This window comes from Triturus cristatus, chromosome 3_2 (assembly GCF_964204655.1).
Source record: "Triturus cristatus chromosome 3_2, aTriCri1.1, whole genome shotgun sequence".
Lineage (NCBI taxonomy): Eukaryota > Metazoa > Chordata > Amphibia > Caudata > Salamandridae > Triturus > Triturus cristatus.
In genome coordinates this window covers 345596581-345619268 of record NC_140584.1, presented here as the reverse complement: position 1 = coordinate 345619268, position 22688 = coordinate 345596581, and the positions used below count along the sequence as shown (strand labels likewise).

Sequence of the window (22688 nt, the reverse complement as noted above, 5' to 3'; positions counted from 1 at the left end):
CCCATGGGTCTTTACCAAATGTCTGCCCATGGCAGCAGCTCAGGAGGAGCAGCATTCACATATTTTCTTACTTGGACAATGGCTGTCCAGAGCGCCACGCGCCAACTATGCTTAGCACTCAAGCAGACCACCATTCAGACATTATATGGTCTAGGTTTCACCATCAATCTCACAAAATCCCACCTCTAACCCAGACAAGTGCAGCCCTTCATCTGGGCCAGAAAGCGTTCTCTAGTCCTTTGAGTGAAAGCCTTTCAAAATGTGCTGCTTCTTTTTCAGCCAGACCAACAGGTGACAGAACTGTGATGCGGCTGCTAGGTATGATGGCTTCTTGCATAGCCATAGTTCCTCACGCCAGTCTGTTACATGAGTGCTTAGCAGCACAGCGATCTCAAGCAGAGCGTCGTTTAGAGGATCTAATGTTGGTTTGGGGCAGCATGCTTCGCTCTCTGCAGTGGTGGAACAGAAACTACCTGTTGAAGGGGCTGCCCTTCCTCGGTCCAGTTCAGCAAGAGACCATCACCACGGACGCCTCAGACACCGGATTGGATTCAGATGTCAAACATTTCACCATTCAGGGGGAAGTGGTTGTCTTTCCAGCAATCCCACCTGGTGGCTATACAGCTTGCTCTCCAGGCATTTTAGGCTCTAGTACAAGACAAGGCAGGCCCGATGCACACAGACCACAAAACTGCTATGTTTTACTTTGAAAAACACGGGGCACACAGCTGTCCAGTGTAGTCCAGAGCATTTGGCGGTGGGTGATACATCACAGAGTACATCTGAGCATTCAACACATTCCTGGGGTGGACAATGATCTGCCAGACCTGCTCTGCAGGATGCATCAAGATGTCCACGAGTGGGAACTTCACCCCCAGACCCTACACCCCTACGTCAGATGTTTGGATTTCCCACAAATAGACCTGTTCGCTGCCACTGAAAATGCAAAATACCAAAACTTTGCCACCAGGCTACCACACCCACATTCAATGGGTAATGCACTATGAATGAGCTGGCCAGGGATATTTGCCTATGCTTTTCCACACCTCTCACTCCTACCATTTGTGGTACGGAGGCTGAGGCAGACATTCCTCACTCCTGGTGGGACCAACCTGGGTACGCCAGCTGTGGTACATCACACTGCTCAAACTCTATAGTTCCTCAGAAGAAGCTCCCCAACAGTCCAGACCTTCTCACCCAAAATCCCAGCACTCTCCGACATCCCAGCCCTCAGCAGCTCGACCTGGCGATTTGGCTCCTGAGGCCATAGAGTTTGGCTCTAAACCTCCCTGAGAAAGGTATGTCTTTTCTCAAAGACTCACTCAGGGCCACAATCCGGGACTGCTACACAGCTAAATCGAAGCGTTTTGTGAGCTACGTTCGTCCTAAATGTATCAGTCCTCCCACCGCAGCGATGCAAGATATTACCTGCTTCACCTGCAGAAATCAGGCCTTGCCTACACTTCCATTAGATTACACCTGGCACCTGTAGCTGCCTACTTGCAAAATAGACAGCGTGTATTATTGTTTAGAATGCCAGTCTTTAAAGCCTTTATTGAAGGCCTCTAAAGGGTTATCTGACCTTGGACACCTCCTGCTCCTGTGTGGAGCCTCAATGTAGTCCTTACAAGACTCATGAGCCTGCCTTTTGAACCCCTTCACTCCTGTCCATTGCAGTCTCTCTATTGAAAGGTAGCTTTCCTTGTAGCCCTCACTTCCATCAGACAGCTTAGCCAAATTCACACTCTTACCTTAGAGGAGCCTTTCTTCCAGGTACATCACGATCGGGTGGTCCTCAGAACTAGTCCAAGATTCCTCCCTAAGGTAGTCTGTAATTTTCACATCAACCAGACAATCGAACTTAGTTTTTTTTCCATAACACAGAGTGTGTGTCAGAGTGTGCTCTACATACACTAGATCTCAGGAGTATTGATGTACTACATTGACAGAACAGAATCCTTTTCTTAAAACGCAACCGCATTTCAAGGTATTCTTCAAGCCACACGGGCAGTGTGCCATTTCCAACACAGGTGTTGTACACTGTTTGATCAAATGCATTCAGACTTCTTATGCAAAAGATAGATCTCTGCCTGCCCCCCCCAAATCTCATTTTGCTTGTGACAAAGAGGCTTCTATGTCCTTCTTGGGTAATATACCATTGGCTGACACTTGTATGGCAGCTACTTGGTACACCTCTCATACATTTACCAAACACTACTGCTTGGATGTCCTGGCCAGACAACAGGCTGTGGGGGTGGGTTGTTGGTTTCTTTTTTTCTGGCCCATAAGATATTCTTAAACGTGCTACAGGAGCATCGTAAATGTTAAACAATGTTGGCCTTAAACATGACACTTGCAGACCTTTACTCTTAGTCTTAAACTTTGTTGGGAGGTGACCTAACCGCCTGATAACGGCTTGCAGGTAAGGCTCAATCGTACTCCAACCTTTATTGCATGTGTTGATGTGTCAAATACTGCAGATAAATCTATTAGGACAGGGGTGTCAATTCTTCCCTTGTCCCTTAATCAGACATACCTTATTGGTCAAAGCTACTAGTAAAAGATCAGTGCCATTAAATGCATTGAACCCTGTCTGATTATGATCTAGAATGACATTGTCACGGATTACTTTAATAATTCTCTTGTTCAGCACTTTTTCCGTTATTTTAGCCAAGAATAATATTAAGGATGTTTTTCCTAGATTGTTATCATTAGGAGGGTCAGCCGACAGTACTTTTAACGGACCCTACTAATTGCCTTCTTCCAATCATCTGGTACTCTTTTAGTCCTAATTGAGAGATGTAGGATTTGAGCCAGTACTGGGGCCAATGCTTTCATTCCCATCCTGTAGATTTTATCTTGGCCGAGGGTCAAGATGCAAATCCGATCTGCTATTTCCTATAGCCTCCATGATATATAAGGCTTTCATTGCAGCAAAATGTTAGCTGGGGTTCTACCTTCGCTCCTAAATAAACCGGTTGAGGACCAATTCCTCTAATAGTCTCAACAGCTGTGTTTTGAAATTGTATCATAAATTGACTTAATTTTAGAGAGAAATATTCTATCAGTGCCTCAAATGAGTCTTGATGGGAAATTGTTGAAAGCTAACAGCAGTCTGGAGTGGATTGTTCATTAAATCTTTAAGACCGTTTAAACTCATTGGGTGCATTGGTAACTCTATTTGTGTAAAAGGCAGCTTTTCTTTCTCTTAGTAGTTTCAGTAGAGTTTATCTTGGGTGAGGGTTGAGATGCGAACCCAATCAGATTTTTCCTAAAGCTTCCTTGATGTCTAAGATATTATCGCAGCAAAATGAGTTGGCTGTGGTTCTACCTTAGCCCCTAAATAGCAAAACATGTTAGGTGGGGTTTTACCTTCACTCCTAATTAGACAAGTTGATGACCAATTTCTTTAATAGTCTCCACAGCTGTGTTGTGAAAATGTATCATAAATTGACTTAATTATAGAGGAGATAAATTGTACCAGTGCCTCAAATGAGTCTTGATTGGCCATTGTTGAGAGTGAACAGCAATTGGGAGCGGATTATTCGTTAAAAATCTTAATTGCCGTTTTAACCTTATTGGGGGCATTGGTTATTCTAAATGCTTAAAAGGCAGCTTTTCTTTCTATTACCACTTTCTTGAATTTCCTCAAAGCTGTCATATGGTCATTTTTACAACTGGATCATAGTTCCTTCGCCAAGGCCTTCCTGAGTGTTTCAACCTCCTTTTTATTTTCCTCAATTCTTCAGTGTTCCAAGGGGCAGAGGAATTTTTCCAAAAGGATTTCACCAATCTTAGAAGGGCAGTTGAATTTAGAGCTTTATCTAACTATGTTTGCTCTATTAGTTCATTAACACTCGCAGATAATTCTTCTGGGTTGTTTTCGGTTGGTTTCCTCAATCTGCTAATCAATTTCCTCTGAATCTGCTAATCCATAATTTTCGACAAGGCTCTTCTCCATTTGCCTGACTGTTCACTAGAAGCAGTAGACCCAACCATGCAGATTTCCATTTGGATTAAGTAGCGGTTGGTTCAACTTAGTGGCAGAATCTCTTTCTTGTAAGAAACTGTTGATAGTTAATATATTATTAATGTAGTGGCCCGAGAATGACATGAGAATTTTTCTCATTTGTACAGCCCAACCATCTCTAAAGGATTTAAATCAGGAACTAAATCATTCCTATCCATCTGTGTATTGAAATTCCCTAGCACTAAATGATTGAAGCTGAAATGGCTATCTGACCCATGAGCTGACAAAATTCTGTGCCAAGAGCATTTATCCAACCAGGTGGGTGGGTTAACCATGATACAATAAGTGCCAGTATCTGTACAAATTTAGCCATTTAGCAGTAGTTCCTTGATCCTAAACTTCTCATTAAAGATCATGACCACTCCTGCACCCTTCCTCTTTGTTGTGTTCAATGATAGATTTTATATCCCTTAGGAATTACAATTGCTATATCCGGTTTAGAGTCAGCAGAAAGTAATGTTTCTGATATTTTGCTATCAGATATTAACTCCCTTCTCTCCAAGCTATGCTTGGGGAGTGATCTTAAATTAGTTAATGCTGCCTTGAAACTGTGGACTAACCCTGAATACTAAATGGTACCTGCCCATTAGCCAGTTGGATTTCAGTTAGGAAATACCTATAATCACTTGGTACTTGATTGATGCATCTCCTTACCTCCTAAAAAGTCTTGCCTCTCTAATGTAAAGATTCACCTTCAGAATTGCTGGGGGGGCGGGGGATTGCTGTGCTCGCATTCAGGTCACAGACTGGCACACATGGGCTTGCTTTTGGCATGCCTTGTTCCTCCGGCGTCGCCGCTGTGCTGCAGCTCATCCTGTGCCCTAGTACTCCTCCACTGGCCTGCACATGCTCAGTAGGGTCATATACACTAGCCCACTAACCCCTCTAACCCTTCTGTTTTACTACTCTCCTCCTTAATGTGGCCCACAGAGCAGCGATCACACCATGGCTGTTACAGTTGTAAAGATGGCAGTTAGCTGAAACAGCAAATAGAATAGCCTTCGTCAAATTCATACCATTTGAATTGCTCAGTTGTAAGTGTATCAGACCTAGACAGCTGTGAACACTTTTGGCCACTTGTCTAAAAAATGAGAACTTATAATAGAGCACATTACCTTAGTCACTTATCCCTCAGAGCAATAGCTTAAGGAACATCATTCTAAGTTACTAATTCTCCCCCGCTGACCCCAATTTAACTCCCTCAAGTGGGACAATACTGCAACCTATGGTACAGACTACTGGCAACCCTACATCCCATGCATCTCCCCTATAAGTAGTAACACTAAGGTTATAGTACATCCTTAGACTTTCCAATACTGCAGCATATCGTTTACTGAACTGGGACCACTATGCACCCTCCCGCTGGACACCTTAACAGTCATTAATAGTAAAGACCTTTGATGAGCAGTCCTTGGGAGGATTAAATGCTTGCTCTGGATTTTCAAGTTGCATCTGCTCAAATCCATCGAGCAACATTCGGCTGTTGTGCTTTTTCTGGGGCAGCTGCCAAACTTTGGAATTTCCTGCCACTTTTCTTAACCCCTTCCATGCTGCGCAGATTCCGCCGCTGTGCTGACGGAATCTTGCGCGGGCGTGGTCATGACGGAACGGTTCCGTCATGAGCACAGCTCAACCGTGGCTCATGACGGAACCGTTCCGTCATGAGCACCGAAGGGGTTAATGTTCTAAATTTTGTTGTTCAGGAAGATTTTGAAGACATTACTTTTTCCACCTACTTAGCTCTATTTTTTGTTACTCTTAAGTAGGATAGCATTCTGGCTTGTTTCTAGTGCCAAGATACCTCATGGTGATAACTGCGCTTTAAAAGAGACAAAATATTAACATAATTGAAGGCTAAATTTGTTTGGCCAACATCTGAAAGTACGAGCTGAAGTGTTTCCCTTTCCCTGAATTTAATTCTCTATATAGAAATATGGACTATTTTTCCACATAAAAAACACAAAGCACCATAGGAAGAAGCAGTTCATTCTTCCTTTCCCCAATATTTTATTGCCAACGCTGGGATCTCCCTCATCATCTAACACCATTGTGATGCCAACATGGGTGAATCTGGAATTCCCAACCGATTGCTTGACATCATAGACCTGCCCTGTGTGATCCAAACTTCCTGTCAAATTCTTCCGTGAAACGTCTGGTCATTCATGACTCTTTTGCTAAATTGAACACAAATGTGTTTCCCGTGGCTCCTCTAGAAATTCAGTTGAATTCTGGACTCTGGCAGAGGCGAAAACTTATTTGCTTCTGGCAGCCTCACACTCCCTACAGTGAACAGCAAGTGCCTACTTTGTCACTGTATCTACTTTGGGAGCTAGTACAACTGCCTGTTGTCAGTCTCACAGTTCACATAAATAGCCCTTCTCTAATCTGGTCAGTGATGGTTTAGATACATCCGCACAAGTCCTTATTGTGCTGAGAGTTTGGCTAGATCCATGGTCACATTTGTCATCCTGTGCTGTTTTGTTTAGATATGTTCAAGAGACTTTCTTTTGAGATGTCCAAGCCTTTCTGATGGATATGCCCTCCAATGTTGAGTGGCTACTCTGCAAGAAGGCCAACTCCTGCCTCATTATTCAAGCATAGCTGTGCTCTGGCTCGCTTACTGGGCTTGCCTTCACAGTGAGGCAGTTCCACCAACTATATAGGAAATGTCTAGGCTGTACAACAGTCCAGGCAGCACCATCATTTACTGTGGAACCAAGACCTCCAGCTGAATTTACTGTTCCTTCATGAGCAGAGGATGATATATTCTAGGGGACTGCCATAGATGTTGATTTCGACTACACTGTTCTCAAGAGTAGCAGCATATCCAGTCCCGCTGTCTTCCGCTGTCTTCCGCTGGCTGTTATGCCTCAAAACTACTTGTGAGCCCACCACCTCATCTCCCTCACCACCTTCTGGTGTGGGGAGGCTTCCCATTTATCTATCAGTTATGGGACGATCACAGTGGCTCACTGGGTCTCTCAGCTAATCTACAAGTGTTCTGCTGTGCCCTACCACTTCTTCCCACAGATTGCCCTCTTTTTCCAAGACGTTCTCTCCAACACACACCTCCATTTTGGAGATAGAAGTTCTTAACCTTATGAACAAAGAGGTCACTAGAAAAAAGGAGCACTGCTGTAGGTGACCTGCATAAAATACTTCCTCAGAGGATTGTGGATATGTGGTAGAGGATTCTGATTTTTCGGACATGGATCTTCGGAAGGCTTCAACACTAAGGTAGCCTCTTGGCTCTGCTGCAGGTCTTCAAGTCAGTCCATCGGGATCTACTATTGTGGATGCGTCCCTCCAGCCTACTGGTTGGTCATTCCATCAGCCCTATGTGGTATGCCCTGAACAAAAACACCTCGCTGAGCTGGAGCACCCATATCGGCATTGTGATGGCGTTGGGCCTTTGGTCTGAATCAGAGCAGTGCCTGCATGTAAGCATGCTTGAGCTGCTTGCAGTCCGTCTTGCAATGAAGGCTTTCCTCCCATCTATCTAATGGAATGGCATTTCAGATTGTCTGAAGATGACGCCGCAATCCACTATATCTATAGACCGGGAAGTGTGGGGGTAATGAACCCTGTATTGGCATGCAATTCACCTGTGGCGGTGGGCTCAGCAATGGGAGATTTTCCTGGTGGCAGCACATCTTATAAGCTTCCTCATTGTGAGAGCACATGCTGATATACCACCTCTTTGTGGATCACTAGAGGGACCCCCTGAAGTTATGGACATGATGTTTTCCATATTCGGATATCCATACATGGATCTCTTCACCAAGGCCCAGAAAGGGAATTCTCTTGTTGTTTTACCAAACACTTACCTACGAATTGTTCCTTGGGCTGGTTTTTCATGTTTAGTTGTGCAGAGGCATACTGTATGCGTTTCTGCCTATTCCACTTTTGTTGACCGCCCTGCGGAAGGTGCAGGATGTACAGGCACCGTTGGTTTTGATCACCCCAGACTGGGGAGTAGGATTTGGAATGCTGATCTGTTGGCATTCTGGATTTGTCGTCCTCTCCCACACATTCTCTTGAAACCGAATGATCAAGTCCACCACACCAGTCCCCAGGCGCTTCAGCTATGCATGCTAGGTTTGAGCAATGACTCAGAAAATCCTTTTTTTTTTTTTTGCCAATTGGAGTCATAGATGTCATCATGGAATCTAGAAAACTACTTCAAAATTATTTATGTAAGTGGAAATGGTGTGATTCAGAGGATGTGAATCCCTTCCAGTCATGCCATTAAACATTGATTTGCACTGTACAATTCCACCATAGCCAAGCAGAGGATACTGTAAAGACTATTTGGCAACGCTTTTATCCTCCCAAAACATTCTTTCGTGCTTAAGTTGCCACGAGTTGTATGTTTGCTGTTCTTGTTTCCTTCCACTTCTTATTTTGTTTAATGAGATATGACTCTTGTTTTGATTTTTCTTATTACATCTCCATTGTAATTAAGGAAGTTGCCTAGTTCAACTTCTCACCCTGAAGTCTATCTTCTTGGTTGCAATTAATGTAGCCCATAGGATCAGAAAACTTCAATCCCATTTGGTTCGACCGCCATCCACAGTAGTTTACCCAGATAAATTGGTTCAATTCACCTTTTCTTCCAAGTGGCTCTTTCTGTTCGCATGGGTCAGTCCATCACTTTTGCGTCTGTCTTCCCTCCACATCATTCAAAACTTAATGCATAGACCACATTCACCAGGCTAGAATCAATGATTAGCTCTTAGTGGGCTTGCCAGGGTCACGAAGTCGAGACAGTGACCAAATGCAGCATTTCTTTTTTTATCCTCCGTATCAAAATATGTTATGCATTGGCAATAAAATACACTGCTTGAGGGCATTAATGATCAAACTCACTGATATTTCTCATACGAAGAGATTTTGTGGCCATCTGATGTCTGTGGTATTTGTTTATTTTTTTAATTGATTTGGTTCAAATAGTAGGTATATTGTCATCGAGAAAGGCCAATCATGTATAATGATTTGGAGAAGGCACAATCACTGATCCGGTGCCCATTTCTAAAACTTACATTCACATACTGGAAGACCTAGAAACTCAATTTGGCTTTGTTGAGAATGGGTTCTCTTAGTTGCAAGGTCCAACATTTCAGTTCTTTTTATCATTTTCTTAAGGAATTTCAAAATGCTTCTTATGGAAAAATAGATGCACAGTTGAGAGAGTAAAGGGGAGAAGTGTTTTGGTAAGAAATGTTTCTTTTGCTTAGTCAGATTATGATAGCTGCTAATTTATATACGAGTATGCAATACAAATTTCCATCATAATTTGTTTGAATTGAAAGATGCTGAGGGTGGCTAGCCTTGGTAATGGAGTGCGGGGTAGCTTTTTCAGGTATCAAGTACATGATATAGTCACATTTGAAGTTATTTGGCACTTGATTTTTAGAAAATATATATCAATTTGTTCTCTTGTTGTTAGACCTGTCAGCCCTTTGGCAGTTCCCTCCTCATTTTTATTATTTTTGTCCCTTGTCCCCTTCTCATTTTTTCTGTCTACCAAACTTTTTAGGTGCTAATGTAGAGGTTCTGGGCGCTTCACCCTCACTACCTGAGGGAAAGGCACTCCTCTGAGGAAAACTAGGGAAGGGAGGTGAGATTCTAAAATGGTGGCACCAACTGTCACCTCAGCACCTGGACCATGACTGCCATGGGGGGTTCCGGAACTTTCTGGGCCCTTCTGGCAGGTCAGGCCCAAGGTGATAAATAGAGGTGGCAGGTGAGCGGCCATTTTAGAAGAGAGCTGAGTGGCCGGTTAGCCAGGAGTAAGGCACCTGAGTGGGGAGGTGGCTGCACTGGGCAGGGACTGACAGGTCTCAGGGTCTGCACAGTTCTCCTCGCCAGTGACATCACCCCCAACCTCTTGACCAGTCCCTGTGGGCCGCCAGTGACTTGGGGCACTCGTTCCAGGGAGACCTCTAGGGAGAGTGAACCCCTGACTTCTTGGTTCGCGGAGAGGGCCATTGCTGTAGGCTTACAGCCCTGTTACTGACCGGGATTCCTGGACTGGCCTGGAGGTAGCCACTCCCTCTGACAAGCGAGGAGAGGTGGATGAGCTTGAGTCCCGAGAGCCTAGCTGATCTCCGCCACCGTTCCTGTGAGGGGACCGGCACCCGTCAATTCACCACCTCCCCCCCCCCCCCCCCGCCCCCCCTCCACGAGACCCGTCCTGAAATACGGACCGCCACTCTCCCCCCCAGTTCGAGAGAGTACCTGGGGTCTTTCGGCAGGAGTCGCTGCCGCCGGAGGGCCTGGAGTGAGGGATTGGCCCGGGTGTGTGGAGCGGGTGAGCAGCGCGTCTGGCGGCCTGAGGAGACCCACCTCCAGGAAGTGCGGAAGGGAAGGCTGTGAGGCCACGGTCCTCATCACGTGCAAGGGGCCTAGCGCCGCCCCGCAGTTGCCGGACGGAAGCAGAGGCCGCGCCCCCGCAAGATGCACTGATCCTGTCGTCGTGGGAGCGCCTTCTAGCAGTAGCGGAGAAGAGAGGCTGTCGCCCGTGAGGGGGAGAGAGCAACATAGGGATCCCTTGTGGGAGGAGGCTGGAGGGTGTGCGCAGGCCCCCACCCCCCCCTTTTTGAGTGGGGATTCCTTCTTCTTGTTTAGCCTGCAAGCTTCGTTTCACGAAGCGAAGGTAACGTACCTCCCAACAGCGGTGGACCATCCACGAGGAGGACCTCAAGAGTGACAGTAAGCGGGGCCCATACCGAGGGGAAGCCAGGGGCCCGTTGTAACTACAAGCACCTCGTCCCAATCAAGTTGAGGGTAGGGGATAACAGGGCGAGCCTTGCCAGCGAGAAAGCCTAGGGGTACTGCCAATCGGGGATAGTTTAGCTTAGTACTAGGGTACCCTAAGAGGAGCTTGCCTGTCTGTAACAAACTTGGCTGCCAGCAGTTTAGTGAGCCCAGCTGTCAGGGGAACCTCGTTTAGACCGGGGGGGACGATATGAATTGCCTGTGTTCTTCAGAGCGCAATTTGTGAGGAGGTTGACAATCCCTCCAGAGTCCAGGCGCCGGGGTGGGGTTACCTATAGGGTCTACAGATCTGCTGTGCCAGAATTAACCCGAAGGGACAGTTATTGTGACATGTAATGAAATGGTGTCTTGGAATATGATGGAATGGGTTGTTCTGAAATGTAATGACATGGTTTATCTTGAAATATGAGGAAATGGGTTATCCTGAAATGTAATGACATGGTTTATCTTGAAATATGAGGAAATGGGTTATCCTGAAATGTAATGCCATGGTTTATCTAAGAATGGAGGGAGGCGTTCACCCTATGATGTGATGAAATGTTTCATTCTAAAAGTTTAAATTAGGAATCCAAGTTCGCAAAGAAAAGATAAAGACACCTAGTAAAACTTAAACTTAACTGGTGTAGTGTTCTTTTTGAGTGGTGCTGCGCTAGATTGGAGCTGGGTAGGATGCAAGTATGAGAGGCCAAGTAGAGAAGTAAGCCTGTTGACCGTGAGCCAAGCTACCCCTAGGACATAGGTCCAACAATTTGGTGCTCAGCGGTGGGATTACTTATTCAGTGCTTGCATCCGCTTAGTGGCAGTTTAGCGTGCATCACCACCTACACTGGATTGTTTTGACTGGAGTTTTCTCCAGATTGTTTTCCTAATTGGAGGATTTTTGAAATTGTCCTGTGTATATTTCCTTTCTTGGGAAAGTCCTCCAGAGTAAAGTTCTTGTTGACTGTGTTGGGGTCCCATCTGGTAGGATGGAATTCGAATTTGGTAGGCTGGAGGAGTATACAGTGGCCCAATTGAAAGAATTCTGCCAGGGACGGGAGGTATTCTTTAAGCAGGGGGCGAAGAAAACAGAGCTCCAATCAAGCTTAAGAGCCTGGGTTATGGCCCACCCTAGCGGGAAACGGGAGGAAGAACCAGGACTAGACCTCCTAGAAGAACCGGAAGTCCTTCTCCCCCCTGGGAGCGGTAATATGGACGTTGGGTCCAGGGCTCCATCAAGGGTGGGAAGTAGCGCCTCAGGGGGGAGTTTGTCCTCTGCTGACCTAGCTGACCGAAGGGAAGAGAGGCAGCTTAGAATGGATCTGGCCCGGTTGGAAAAGGAGAGGGAGGAGAGGAGGTTCCGCCATGAGCTCCACTTAAAGGAGTTGGAGCTCAAAGCCCTTCAAATTGGAACCCCCAGCAGTCCTAATGGTGGCAGCATACCGAGAGAAGTCCCGAGAGAGTCCAGGCCCTACCTGCCCAAAGATGTAGTGGCTAGCTATGGTATAGGGGATGACATTGTAAAATGGCTGGCTGCCTATGAGGTTTCTTTAAGAGCCCATGGGGTCCCTGAAGCGCAGTGGGGGGGTGGCCTGTATAGGTATATGCCTCCGGTGGGGAGGGATGCCTTGTTAGCACTAGAACAGCCAGACCAGACCAGGTACCCCGTCATGAAGGTAGCCCTAGTGAGGAAATTTGGGCTGACCCCTGAAAAATTCAGGCAGAGGTTTCGGGGCAGTCAGCAGTTGTCCACCCAGAATTGGGTGGACTTCTTGGACTATGCTAGGAAGGCCTTAGAGGGCTGGGTGCAGGGCAGTGATGTCAAGGACTATGAGGGACTGTACAATTTAATTTTAAAGGAGCACCTCCTCGAGAAAAGTTTTCCGGAGCTGCGTCAGCACCTGGTAGACAGCAAGCTAACCAATCCCAGGAAGCTTGCAGAGGAGGCGGATATCTGGGCGAGTACCCGGGTATCCTCAAAAGGGACTGGAGGGAATTTCCAAGGGGCTGGACAAGGGCGCCCCCCAGAAGAAAGAGGGGGGAGACAAAAAGAGTGAGTTCTCTAAAGGCCCCCAAAAGAGTTCACCAGGGAAGGGAGTAGGATTCCCTCCTAAGGTTGGCCCCCACAAACCCCCTTATCCTGACCGTGGTCAGCAGCCTAGGGTTGTCCGATGTTATGAGTGTGGTGAGGTTGGGCACTATAAGGGGGATGCCAAGTGCCCCAAGAGACCACACCCTCCCATTGGAGGAAAGACCCCTGGGGTGGCGAGTGTAGTGCTCGGGGAGGAGTTGCCCCTAGATAAGGGAGGTGAGTGGGCAGGGCTAACCCTAGTGTCCTTAGGGGATTGTGAGATGGTTCCTGAGACCCAGATGCCCTCGAATACTACTAAGTACAGGCAATGGATCACCATCAATGCCCAGAGGGTGGAGGCTCTGAGGGACACAGGAGCCAGCATGACTATGGTAAGGAGTCAGCTGGGGTCCCCAGAGCAGGTGGTTCCCAATGTAGTCCACCCGGTTGTGATGGCTGACAACCGAGAGGGTCACTAGCCGGTGGCCCAGGTTCCCTTTAAGTGGGGAGGGGTTGCTGGTCCTCTACGAGTTGCGATCAGCCCTGCCATGCCGGTCGACTGCCTGTTGGGAAACGACCTTGAACACTCGGCGTGGAAGGAGGTTGAGTTCAGGGCCCACATGGAAATGTTGGGGACCCCTGAATGGACGTGTGCCAACACCCGGTCCGGGACTGCCCGAAGAGGGAGTACACCGAGGTTGGAGTCTGGGACAAAGGCCCAACCAGCTGCCGGAAAGGGTAAACGGGGACAGGGGAAGCCTGCCCCGGCATCTGACCCTCCAAAGGTGGATGGGGCAACTGAAGTGGTCCCGGAGTCTACGGAGGGGGATGTAACTTCCCTGGAGGGCTTACCGACTCCTGCAGATTGGCAGGTGGAGGGAAGACCTACTAGGGAAGAGTTTTGTCGGGTCCAGAAGGAGTGCCCTACCCTTGAGGGTTTACGGCGGCAGGCCGAAGCCCAGGCAGCGGGTAACGATTCGGGGAACTTCCACATATACTGGGAAGATGGTCTCCTTTATAGCGAACCCAAGGCTCCGGTGCATGGTTCATCCCGGGCCTTGGTAGTTCCCCAGCGTTACCGAGCCTTCCTATTGGGACTGGCTCACGAAATACCCTTGGCAGGACACTTGGGACAAGACAAGACCTTTGCTCGACTTGTCCCTCATTTTTACTGGCCTCAGATGAGGATTACGTCCGATACTTTTTGTAGGACGTGTGTAACCTGCCAAGCTAGTGGGAAGACAGGGGTGAAGCTGAAAGCTCCCCTGGAACCACTGCCTGTCGTTGGTACCCCCTTTGAAAGGGTGGACATCGACATTGTCGGGCCATTGGATCCACCAACATCTGCCAGTCACAGGTTTATCCTGGTTCTGGTGGATCATGCCACACGGTACCCAGAGGCTATCCCTCTGAGGACCATTACTGCACCTGCGGTGGCACGGGCCCTTATGGGAATTTTTACCCGGATGGGATTCCCCAAGGAAGTGGTGTCGGACAGAGGTACCAACTTCATGTCGGCCTACATGCGGGCCATGTGGAAAGAGTGTGGAGTTACTTACCGGTTCTCCACTCCTTATCACCCCCAGACTAATGGTCTGGTGGAAAGGTTTAACCCCTTCAGCGCTGCGCGGATTTCCGCGCAGTGCTGAAGGTTCTGAGCGCGGGCGGGGCCATGACGGAACGGTTCCGTCATAAGCACAGCCCAACTGACGTGCATGACGGAACCGTTCCGTCATAAGCGTCGAAGGGGTTAACAAAACCTTAAAGGGCATGATCCGGAGTCTGCCCGAGAGCCTGCGGAGGAAATGGGACGTCCTCCTACCTTGTTTGCTGTTTTCGTACCGGGAGGTACCACAGAAGGGAGTGGGCTTCAGCCCCTTCGAGCTGTTGTACGGGCACCCCGTGCGTGGACCCCTCAGCCTGGTGAAGGATGGATGGGAAAAGACTCCCAGAAAACTTCCCCCGGATGTGGTGAGCTACATGCTGGCCTTTCGTAGCCAAATGGCTAGGTTGTGGAAGCAAGCTTCTGAAAACTTAGAAGCCAGCCTGACTGTCATGAAGGAATGGTATGACCGAAATGCTCACCCGGTGGAGCTAGAGCCTGGCCAGAAGGTGTGGGTGATGGAACCTGGAGAGCTTAGCGCCCTCCAGGATCGCTGGTCAGGTCCCTTTGAGGTGGTTGAGAAAAAGGGCAAGGTTACCTACGTGGTAGATCTTAAGACCCCCAGGCAGCCCCATCGGGTGCTCCATGTCAACCGCCTCAAGCCTCACCAAGAGAGACCCGAGGTCACGTTAATGATGGTGACTGATGGGTCAGAGGAAGAGGAAAGTGAACCTCTTCCCGATCTGTTTGCGTCCCAAGAGAAGGATGGATCGGTGGAGTGAGTGATCCTTTCACCGTCACTAACTCCTGAACAACGGAAGGACTGTCGCCAGGTACTGGAGCAGTTTGCTTCCTTGTTCTCCCTTATTCCGGGAAGGACTCATCTGTGTACCCATGATGTGGACACAGGGGACAGCCCACCTGTGAAGTCCAAGTCTTACCGACTGTCGGATAAGGTGAAGGCTAGCATCCATGAGGAAGTTACCAAGATGCTAGAGCTAGGAGTAATTGAGCCTTCAGGTAGTCCCTGGTCCAGTCCGGTGGTACTGGTACCCAAAGCTGCCCCACCGGGCACTACCCCAGAACTCCGGTTCTGTGTGGATTACAGGGGACTGAACTCAGTGACAAAGACAGATGCTCATCCTATCCCGTGAGCGGATGAGCTCATTGACCGGTTGGGAGCTGCCCAATATCTCAGTACCTTTGACCTTACATCCGGGTACTGGCAGATCTCCTTGACGGATGGAGCGAAGGAAAGGTCAGCCTTCTCCACGCCCGAGGGTCACTACCAGTTCTGTGTGATGCCCTTTGGGCTCAAGAACGCCCCTGCTACGTTCCAGCGATTGGTGAACCAGGTCCTCTCTGGAATGGAAGCCTTTTCAGTTGCGTACCTGGATGACATCGCTGTCTTCAGCCGCAGCTGGGAGGATCATTTGTGTCACCTTCAGGCTGTTCTTCAGGCTTTGCAGCAGGCAGGTCTGACGATCAAAACCAGTAAGTGCCAGATCGGGCAGGGGTCGGTAGTGTACCTCGGTCACTTGGTGGGTCGAGGCAAGGTGCAGCCCCTCCAGGCCAAAATCGAAACCATCATGGCCTGGGGAACCCCCCAAGACTCAGACAGAGGTTCGGGCCTTCTTGGGCCTCACTGGTTACTACCGACGCTTTGTCAAGGGATACGGAACCATCGTGGCCCCCTTGACTGAGCTCACTTCCAAAAAGCACCCTCGACGGGTAATCTGGACCGAGGGATGTCAACAAGCTTTCGACACCTTGAAAAAGGCCATGTGTGCGGCACCTGTTCTCAGGGCCCCTGACTTCGCTAAGGAGTTCATCGTCCAGACAGATGCGTCGGAGCACGGTATCGGGGCAGTGCTGTCGCAACTCAATGACGAGGGTCTAGACCAACCGGTGGTTTTCCTGTCTAGGAGACTACTCCCCCGGGAACAGAGGTGGAGTGCAATTGAGAGGGAGGCTTTTGCGGTGGTGTGGGCCCTGAAGAAGCTGCGGCCATTCCTGTTTGGCTCGCACTTCCTGGTTCAGACCGACCACCGGCCCCTCAGGTGGCTGATGCAAATGAGGGGCGAGAATCCCAAGCTGTTGAGGTGGTCCATTTCCCTACAGGGGATGGACTTTAGGGTGGAACATCGCCCAGGAGTGGACCATGCCAAGGGGTTGGGTAGCTCTCCCCACTTTCAGCTGGAGGGGACGCGTGTTAGACCTGTCAGCCCTTTGGCAGTTCCCTCCTCATTTTTATTATTTTTGTCCCTTGTCCCCTTCTCATTTTTTCTGTCTACCAAACTTTTTAGGTGCTAATGTAGAGGTTCTGGGCGCTTCACCCTCACTACCTGAGGGAAAGGCGCAAGGTGCTCCTCTGAGGAAAACTAGGGAAGGGAGGTGAGATTCTAAAATGGTGGCACCAACTGTCACCTCAGCACCTGGACCATGACTGCCATGGGGGGTTCCGGAACTTTCTGGGCCCTTCTGGCAGGTCAGGCCCAAGGTGATAAATAGAGGTGGCAGGTGAGCGGCCATTTTAGAAGAGAGCTGAGTGGCCGGTTAGCCAGGAGTAAGGCACCTGAGTGGGGAGGTGGCTGCACTGGGCAGGGATTGACAGGTCTCAGGGTCTGCACAGTTCTCCTCGCCAGTGACATCACCCCCAACCTCTTGACCAGTCCCTGTGGGCCGCCAGTGACTTGGGGCACTCGTTCCAGGGAGGCCTCTAGGGAGAGTGAACCCCTGACTTCTTGGTTCGCGGAGAGGGCCATTGCTGTAGGCTTACAGCCCTGTTATTGACCGGGATTCCTGGACTGGCCTGGAGGTAGCCACTCCCTCTGACAAGCGAGGAGAGGTGGATGAGCTTGAGTCCCGAGAGCCTAGCTGATCTCCGCCACCGTTCCTGTGAGGGGACTGGCACCCGTCAATTCACAACCTTCCTCCCCCCCCCCCAACCCCCCCCCCCCCTCCGCGAGACCCGTCCTGAAATACGGACCGCCACTCTTCCCCCCCAGTTCGAGAGAGTACCTGGGGTCTTTCGGCAGGAGTCGCTGCCGCCGGAGGTCCTGGAGTGAGGGATTGGCCCGGGTGTGTGGAGCGGGTGAGCAGCGCGTCTGGCGGCCTGAGGAGACCCACCTCCAGGAAGTGCGGAAGGGAAGGCTGTGAGGCCGCGGTCCTCATCACGTGCAAGGGGCCTAGCGCCGCCCCGCAGTTGCCGGACGGAAGCAGAGGCCGCGCCCCCGCAAGACGCACTGATCCTGTCGTCGTGGGAGCGCCTTCTAGCAGTAGCGGAGAAGAGAGGCTGTCGCCCGTGAGGGGAGAGAGCAACATAGGGATCCCTTGTAGGAGGAGGCTGGAGGGTGTGCGCAGGCCCCCACCCCCCCCCCCCTTTTTGAGTGGGGATTCCTTCTTCTTGTTTAGCCTGCAAGCTTCGTTCCACGAAGCGAAGGGAACGTACCTCCCAACAGCGGTGGACCATCCACGAGGAGGACCTCAAGAGTGACAGTAAGCGGGGCCCATACCGAGGGGAAGCCAGGGGCCCGTTGTAACTACAAGCACCTCGTCCCAATCAAGTTGAGGGTAGGGGATAACAGGGCGAGCCTTGCCAGCGAGAAAGCCTAGGGGTACTGCCAATCGGGGATAGTTTAGCTTAGTACTAGGGTACCCTAAGAGGAGCTTGCCTGTCTGTAACAAAGTTGGCTGCCAGCAGTTTAGTGAGCCCAGCTGTCAGGGGAACCTCGTTTAGACCGGAGGGGACGATATGAATTGCCAGTGTTCTTCAGAGCGCAATCTGTGAGGAGGTTGACAATCCCTCCAGAGTCCAGGCGCCGGGGTGGGGTTACCTAGAGGGTCTACAGATCTGCTGTGCCAGTCCCCGAAGGGACAGTTATTGTGACATGTAATGAAATGGTGTCTTGGAATATGATGGAATGGGTTGTTCTGAAATGTAATGACATGGTTTATCTTGAAATATGAGGAAATGGGTTATCCTGAAATGTAATGACATGGTTTATCTTGAAATATGAGGAAATGGGTTATCCTGAAATGTAATGCCATGGTTTATCTAAAAATGGAGGGAGGCGTTCACCCTATGATGTGATGAAATGTTTCATTCTAAAAGTTTAAATTAGGAATCCAAGTTCGCAAAGAAAAGATAAAGACACCTAGTAAAACCTAAACTTAACTGGTGTAGTGTTCTTTTTGAGTGGTGCTGCGCTAGATTGGAGCTGGGTAGGATGCAAGTATGAGAGGCCAAGTAGAGATGTAAGCCTGTTGACCGTGAGCCAAGCTACCCCTAGGACATAGGTCCAACATGCACTAACTGCACTTTGCACTTTATATGGAAAGAAAACATTGCGAAAAATAAGAAAAGAAAAAAAAGGTTTCCAAAGGAGCTACAACCTGGTGTGGTCTTGTTTTGTGGAGTGCTGCCTCTCTGTGCCCCATGGTGATGGCGGTGAAACAAACACAAGGGTTACACAGGATACCAGATATACATATATATCTATATAAATAGATATGAGTTTTTTTTCTAGTGGCATTTGAGTGACCGTGATAACTGCAGAAGGGCCAAGACTGCAAATCCATGCATCAGACCATATTTTATTTACCAAACAACTAGTTCGACTTGCATCAACTTTTTGAACAAATGAAAAGAGAGAAACTTCTAGCTTTTGTACTTTTTGCCAAATTAAACGTTCTTCTGCGTGTAATTGTGTTTGATTTTACTGCCCATGTTAAAGCATGATACAAACTTGCAGCAAGTTTTGTAATATGCAGAGATTGAAATGGATGAATTGTCATAGGTCAGTGGGATATGGCTCCTCCTAAGTTTCATGAAAAACCGTTTGGGCAGTGAAACTAAAACGTATTGAAGTTAAGTAGTATAAAAATAGAATGAATATATGAACTGCACTGTTTTTGGGTAATGTTTAAAAGTACATTGCCAACTATTTCAGCGAAAAAGAATGCAGATGTGCCTTTGTCATTGCATCCGATTGAACAACTAAACAATTTAACTCTTCTCTGCCATTCTCCTTTTTTATAGATGGGAATGTCTTGTTTTCTGCAGGCTAAAGTGACCGAAGAGTCTTCACAGTATGAATTCGAGAACTACATGAGGCAGCAACTCCTGCTGGCTGAAGAGAAAAACACTATCCATGAGGCCAAGAGCTTCCTCCAGAAACGCCAGTTCGGAACCATCCCACCTGTGCGGCGGCTGGGCCATGATGCCCAACCTATGAACCCCTTAGATGCGGCCATACTTGCTCAGCGATATCTTCGGAAGTAGTCTGCTTTTTTTATTTTCCTTAATTGAACAGCACAAGTACCATCATTCAGTCGCATCCTGTTTTGAAGAATCAAACTTCAGAAATGTTCTCTGCCACTGAGAACCATGTAGCAATTTACTTGTGCTCTGTTAAGCAGAAGAGTGCAAGCACTTTGGGCGGGAGGGCAGTAAATATCTGATCAGACATTTGGACATAAACGTTTTAAATCTAGAGGCAAAGGTGAAGAGGCGAAGGAGAGGTCTAAACTAACCTGCTTTTAATAATGACTTTTAATCTACCTCTATCTTTTAATCATGCTGTTCTGAAGACAAAGAACACCAAGCATTACAAGAAGACTTCTATGAATTTTTTTAAATTATTTTTTTGGGGGGTGGGGGATGTCTTTAATTGGAGCAAATGGAGGAAAACGTTTAGCATGGAATAACAGGATAGATTTTTGTTGGTCCATTTGGTATGAGTAAGCTTAATTATCTAGGTGTGATGAGTATGACAGTATCATAATACCTTCTCCCAACCCCAATCTCACAATTGATTGTGCTTTGTGCCTACTTTAAACTTTGTTGAGAATATTTATTTGCATTTGTTTTTAGCATGACATGTTTTTGAATCGAAGACGAGACTGCTTTCCACTCAGTAAATAACATGTGAACATTCAAGTTCTTTTGAGCAATTATTACACTTGGGGCTTCCTCCTGACCTCTCTAGCCTTTCATGCCTCACACCACAAGAGTTTGGAACCTTGTTTAAAGAGAATCTTTAAACATGTAGATGAGTTTTGACACCACTAAATTGACTTTAAAAAACAGCACTCCTTTTCCATGAGTGCTCCTAAACTTTGGTCCTTGGATTACGATGGCTCATGTTTTTTTATGGGTTACTACTCATCTTGCTGTGTTATTATCCCCTGATCCTTGCTGCTCATGACATCAGAGCATTTATTGACGGCTGCTAATTAATGTTGCAGGCAGAGGGAGTAAATACAGCTCAGTTTTTCACATTGAAATGCACCGTAGGAAAAAGTGAGCCAAGCTTGATCGTAACTGGAGAACACGCTGCCGCACACCAACCTGAACGGGTCTCCGTTTCACTGTGATAGTTGCAGTGGGAAAAACCTTCATATACATGAGACTGTACTTGTTTCGGACAAACAATCATTTGTGAGACCCCTAATTTGGTGGTAATTAATTTTGTAGTTCTTGTCACCTACATTTGAACTTCCCCTATGGTGCCGTAAATTAGCATGAATGTTTTTTTAATATTTTTTCACTTTTTGTGGTACATATGATATGATTAATAATGTGAAACTAGTTCCTCAGAATGCCATCTCCTACTTTGTGTTTTTTGTGGGGATTGTTTTCTTCTGTTGGTTTCTGTTTTTGTTTAAACTTTTTTTACATCTAAATCATTTAAAGATAGACTGTTCAGTTAAAATGGGAGATTTCTCGGGTCTCTGGCTCTAGTTTCTTACTTTCTTAGTTCCAATTGTAGCCTTTTTCTTCTGCTCGTCAGCTGTGCATGAGCCATAACTAACCTTTGGCATCAGTGACTAGAGGTTTACGGACACAATGTAATTAGCCACCATTGTCCTAGCGCAATGGCTGCTTATATGCCTCCATTGGCTTGTGCATAAGCCACCATTGGTATAGGACATTGGCATATGAGTTGCCGTTTGTCTGATGCAGTGGTACATGATCCACATTTAGTCTAGTCTATTATTTGAAGAGCTACTACTGACTAATCTTGTTATTCTCTTAGGCGCTATTGGGATCATGATCTCCTGTTATTCGTGAATGGCCTGGTGATCATGCATGAATTACATGTATACACTCAGTGGTTCTATTTGGACTTTTTCCATTACATCTTCCCTTCAAAGACCTCTATGGCTTACTGAAGGTGACATTCCAGCCTCTCACTAAATTGTTCCACATTTCTTCTTGGCACTGTTTATCACCAGCATGTTTCCCAGAGTTGGACTTGGTTTGTTAGTGATATGTGAGAATCTATTGGAAAGTGTTGTTTTTCTTGTTAGGATACACATTCTAGGTTCTATCATGTCCAAAATTAGCACAATCACCCACATGTGATTATAACATCCAGCATTTACATTGTCAATATTAATGGCGGGATAAATAGCTGCTCACATTTTGTCGTATCTGTTTGAGACCAAACTGGTTTGTTTCTGACAACCACCTACAAAAGTAGTCTTCTGCATCCTGTCAAGTGGTATTATCTTATTTCTTTGATGTAGTAAATTTAGAGAACTGTGATTACATGAATCTGATAGCTTTTACCTTATTTTATGTTGAATAATATAATTCATTGATATGTGGGGATTAGTTTCTTTTGAGGGAAGATGCGTATGTCAGTATGTCCTGATACTTTTGAAGACCGGTCCTAAAACTGCAGTCCATACATTTGGTGCTTTACTAATGTGACATTTATGCCTTTCTTGCCAAATGCTTAGTTGTCACCAGATGCTTTGTCATGGGCTCCTCTTCACCTCCACTAGGTTGTTAAATGTATTCATACTGTGTACATATTTCATTAATCTTGTATATGTCCTACTTTCATTCCCATCTTTGTAGAACTGCGGCCTCATTTTGCCAAAGTAAAGAAGTGCACCTCAGCATTAAAACTATTTTTTCCTGGGTTCATATGGTGGTACAATTCTGATGACTAGGCTGATGTAATTGAATAGGTTCCTATAGTTTCTGATCATGATAATGGGCAACCCCTTGGGGGGGGTTGGATTAATCCACAAGAATCACTTTAGTGAAAGTGCCCTTTTTCGATCCAACTTTGTATGTTAATGCTGGTGGTTTAGGAGACTTGATAGTGAGTGCTAGAAAGGTCAGCAAAGCCTACCAAGACCATCTGTAGATTGCTTCCTCCTGAGACATTTTCTTAGAAGGTTGGTGGCATCAAGGACGGTGGATGGGT

General features: G+C 47.4%; 1 protein-coding gene across 1 annotated transcript in view; it reads left to right on the top strand.

The window, feature by feature from the left end:
• The window catches only part of STK40 (serine/threonine kinase 40), a 353634-nt gene extending 331232 nt beyond the window's left edge, over positions 1–22402 (top strand). Inside the window, exon 12 of the mRNA XM_085647845.1 lies at positions 19505–22402. Coding sequence (XP_085503971.1) covers positions 19505–19747 — 243 coding nt within the window. The 3' untranslated portion in view covers positions 19748–22402. The remainder of the gene's footprint in view (positions 1–19504) is intronic.
• Positions 22403–22688: the final 286 nt, after the last annotated feature.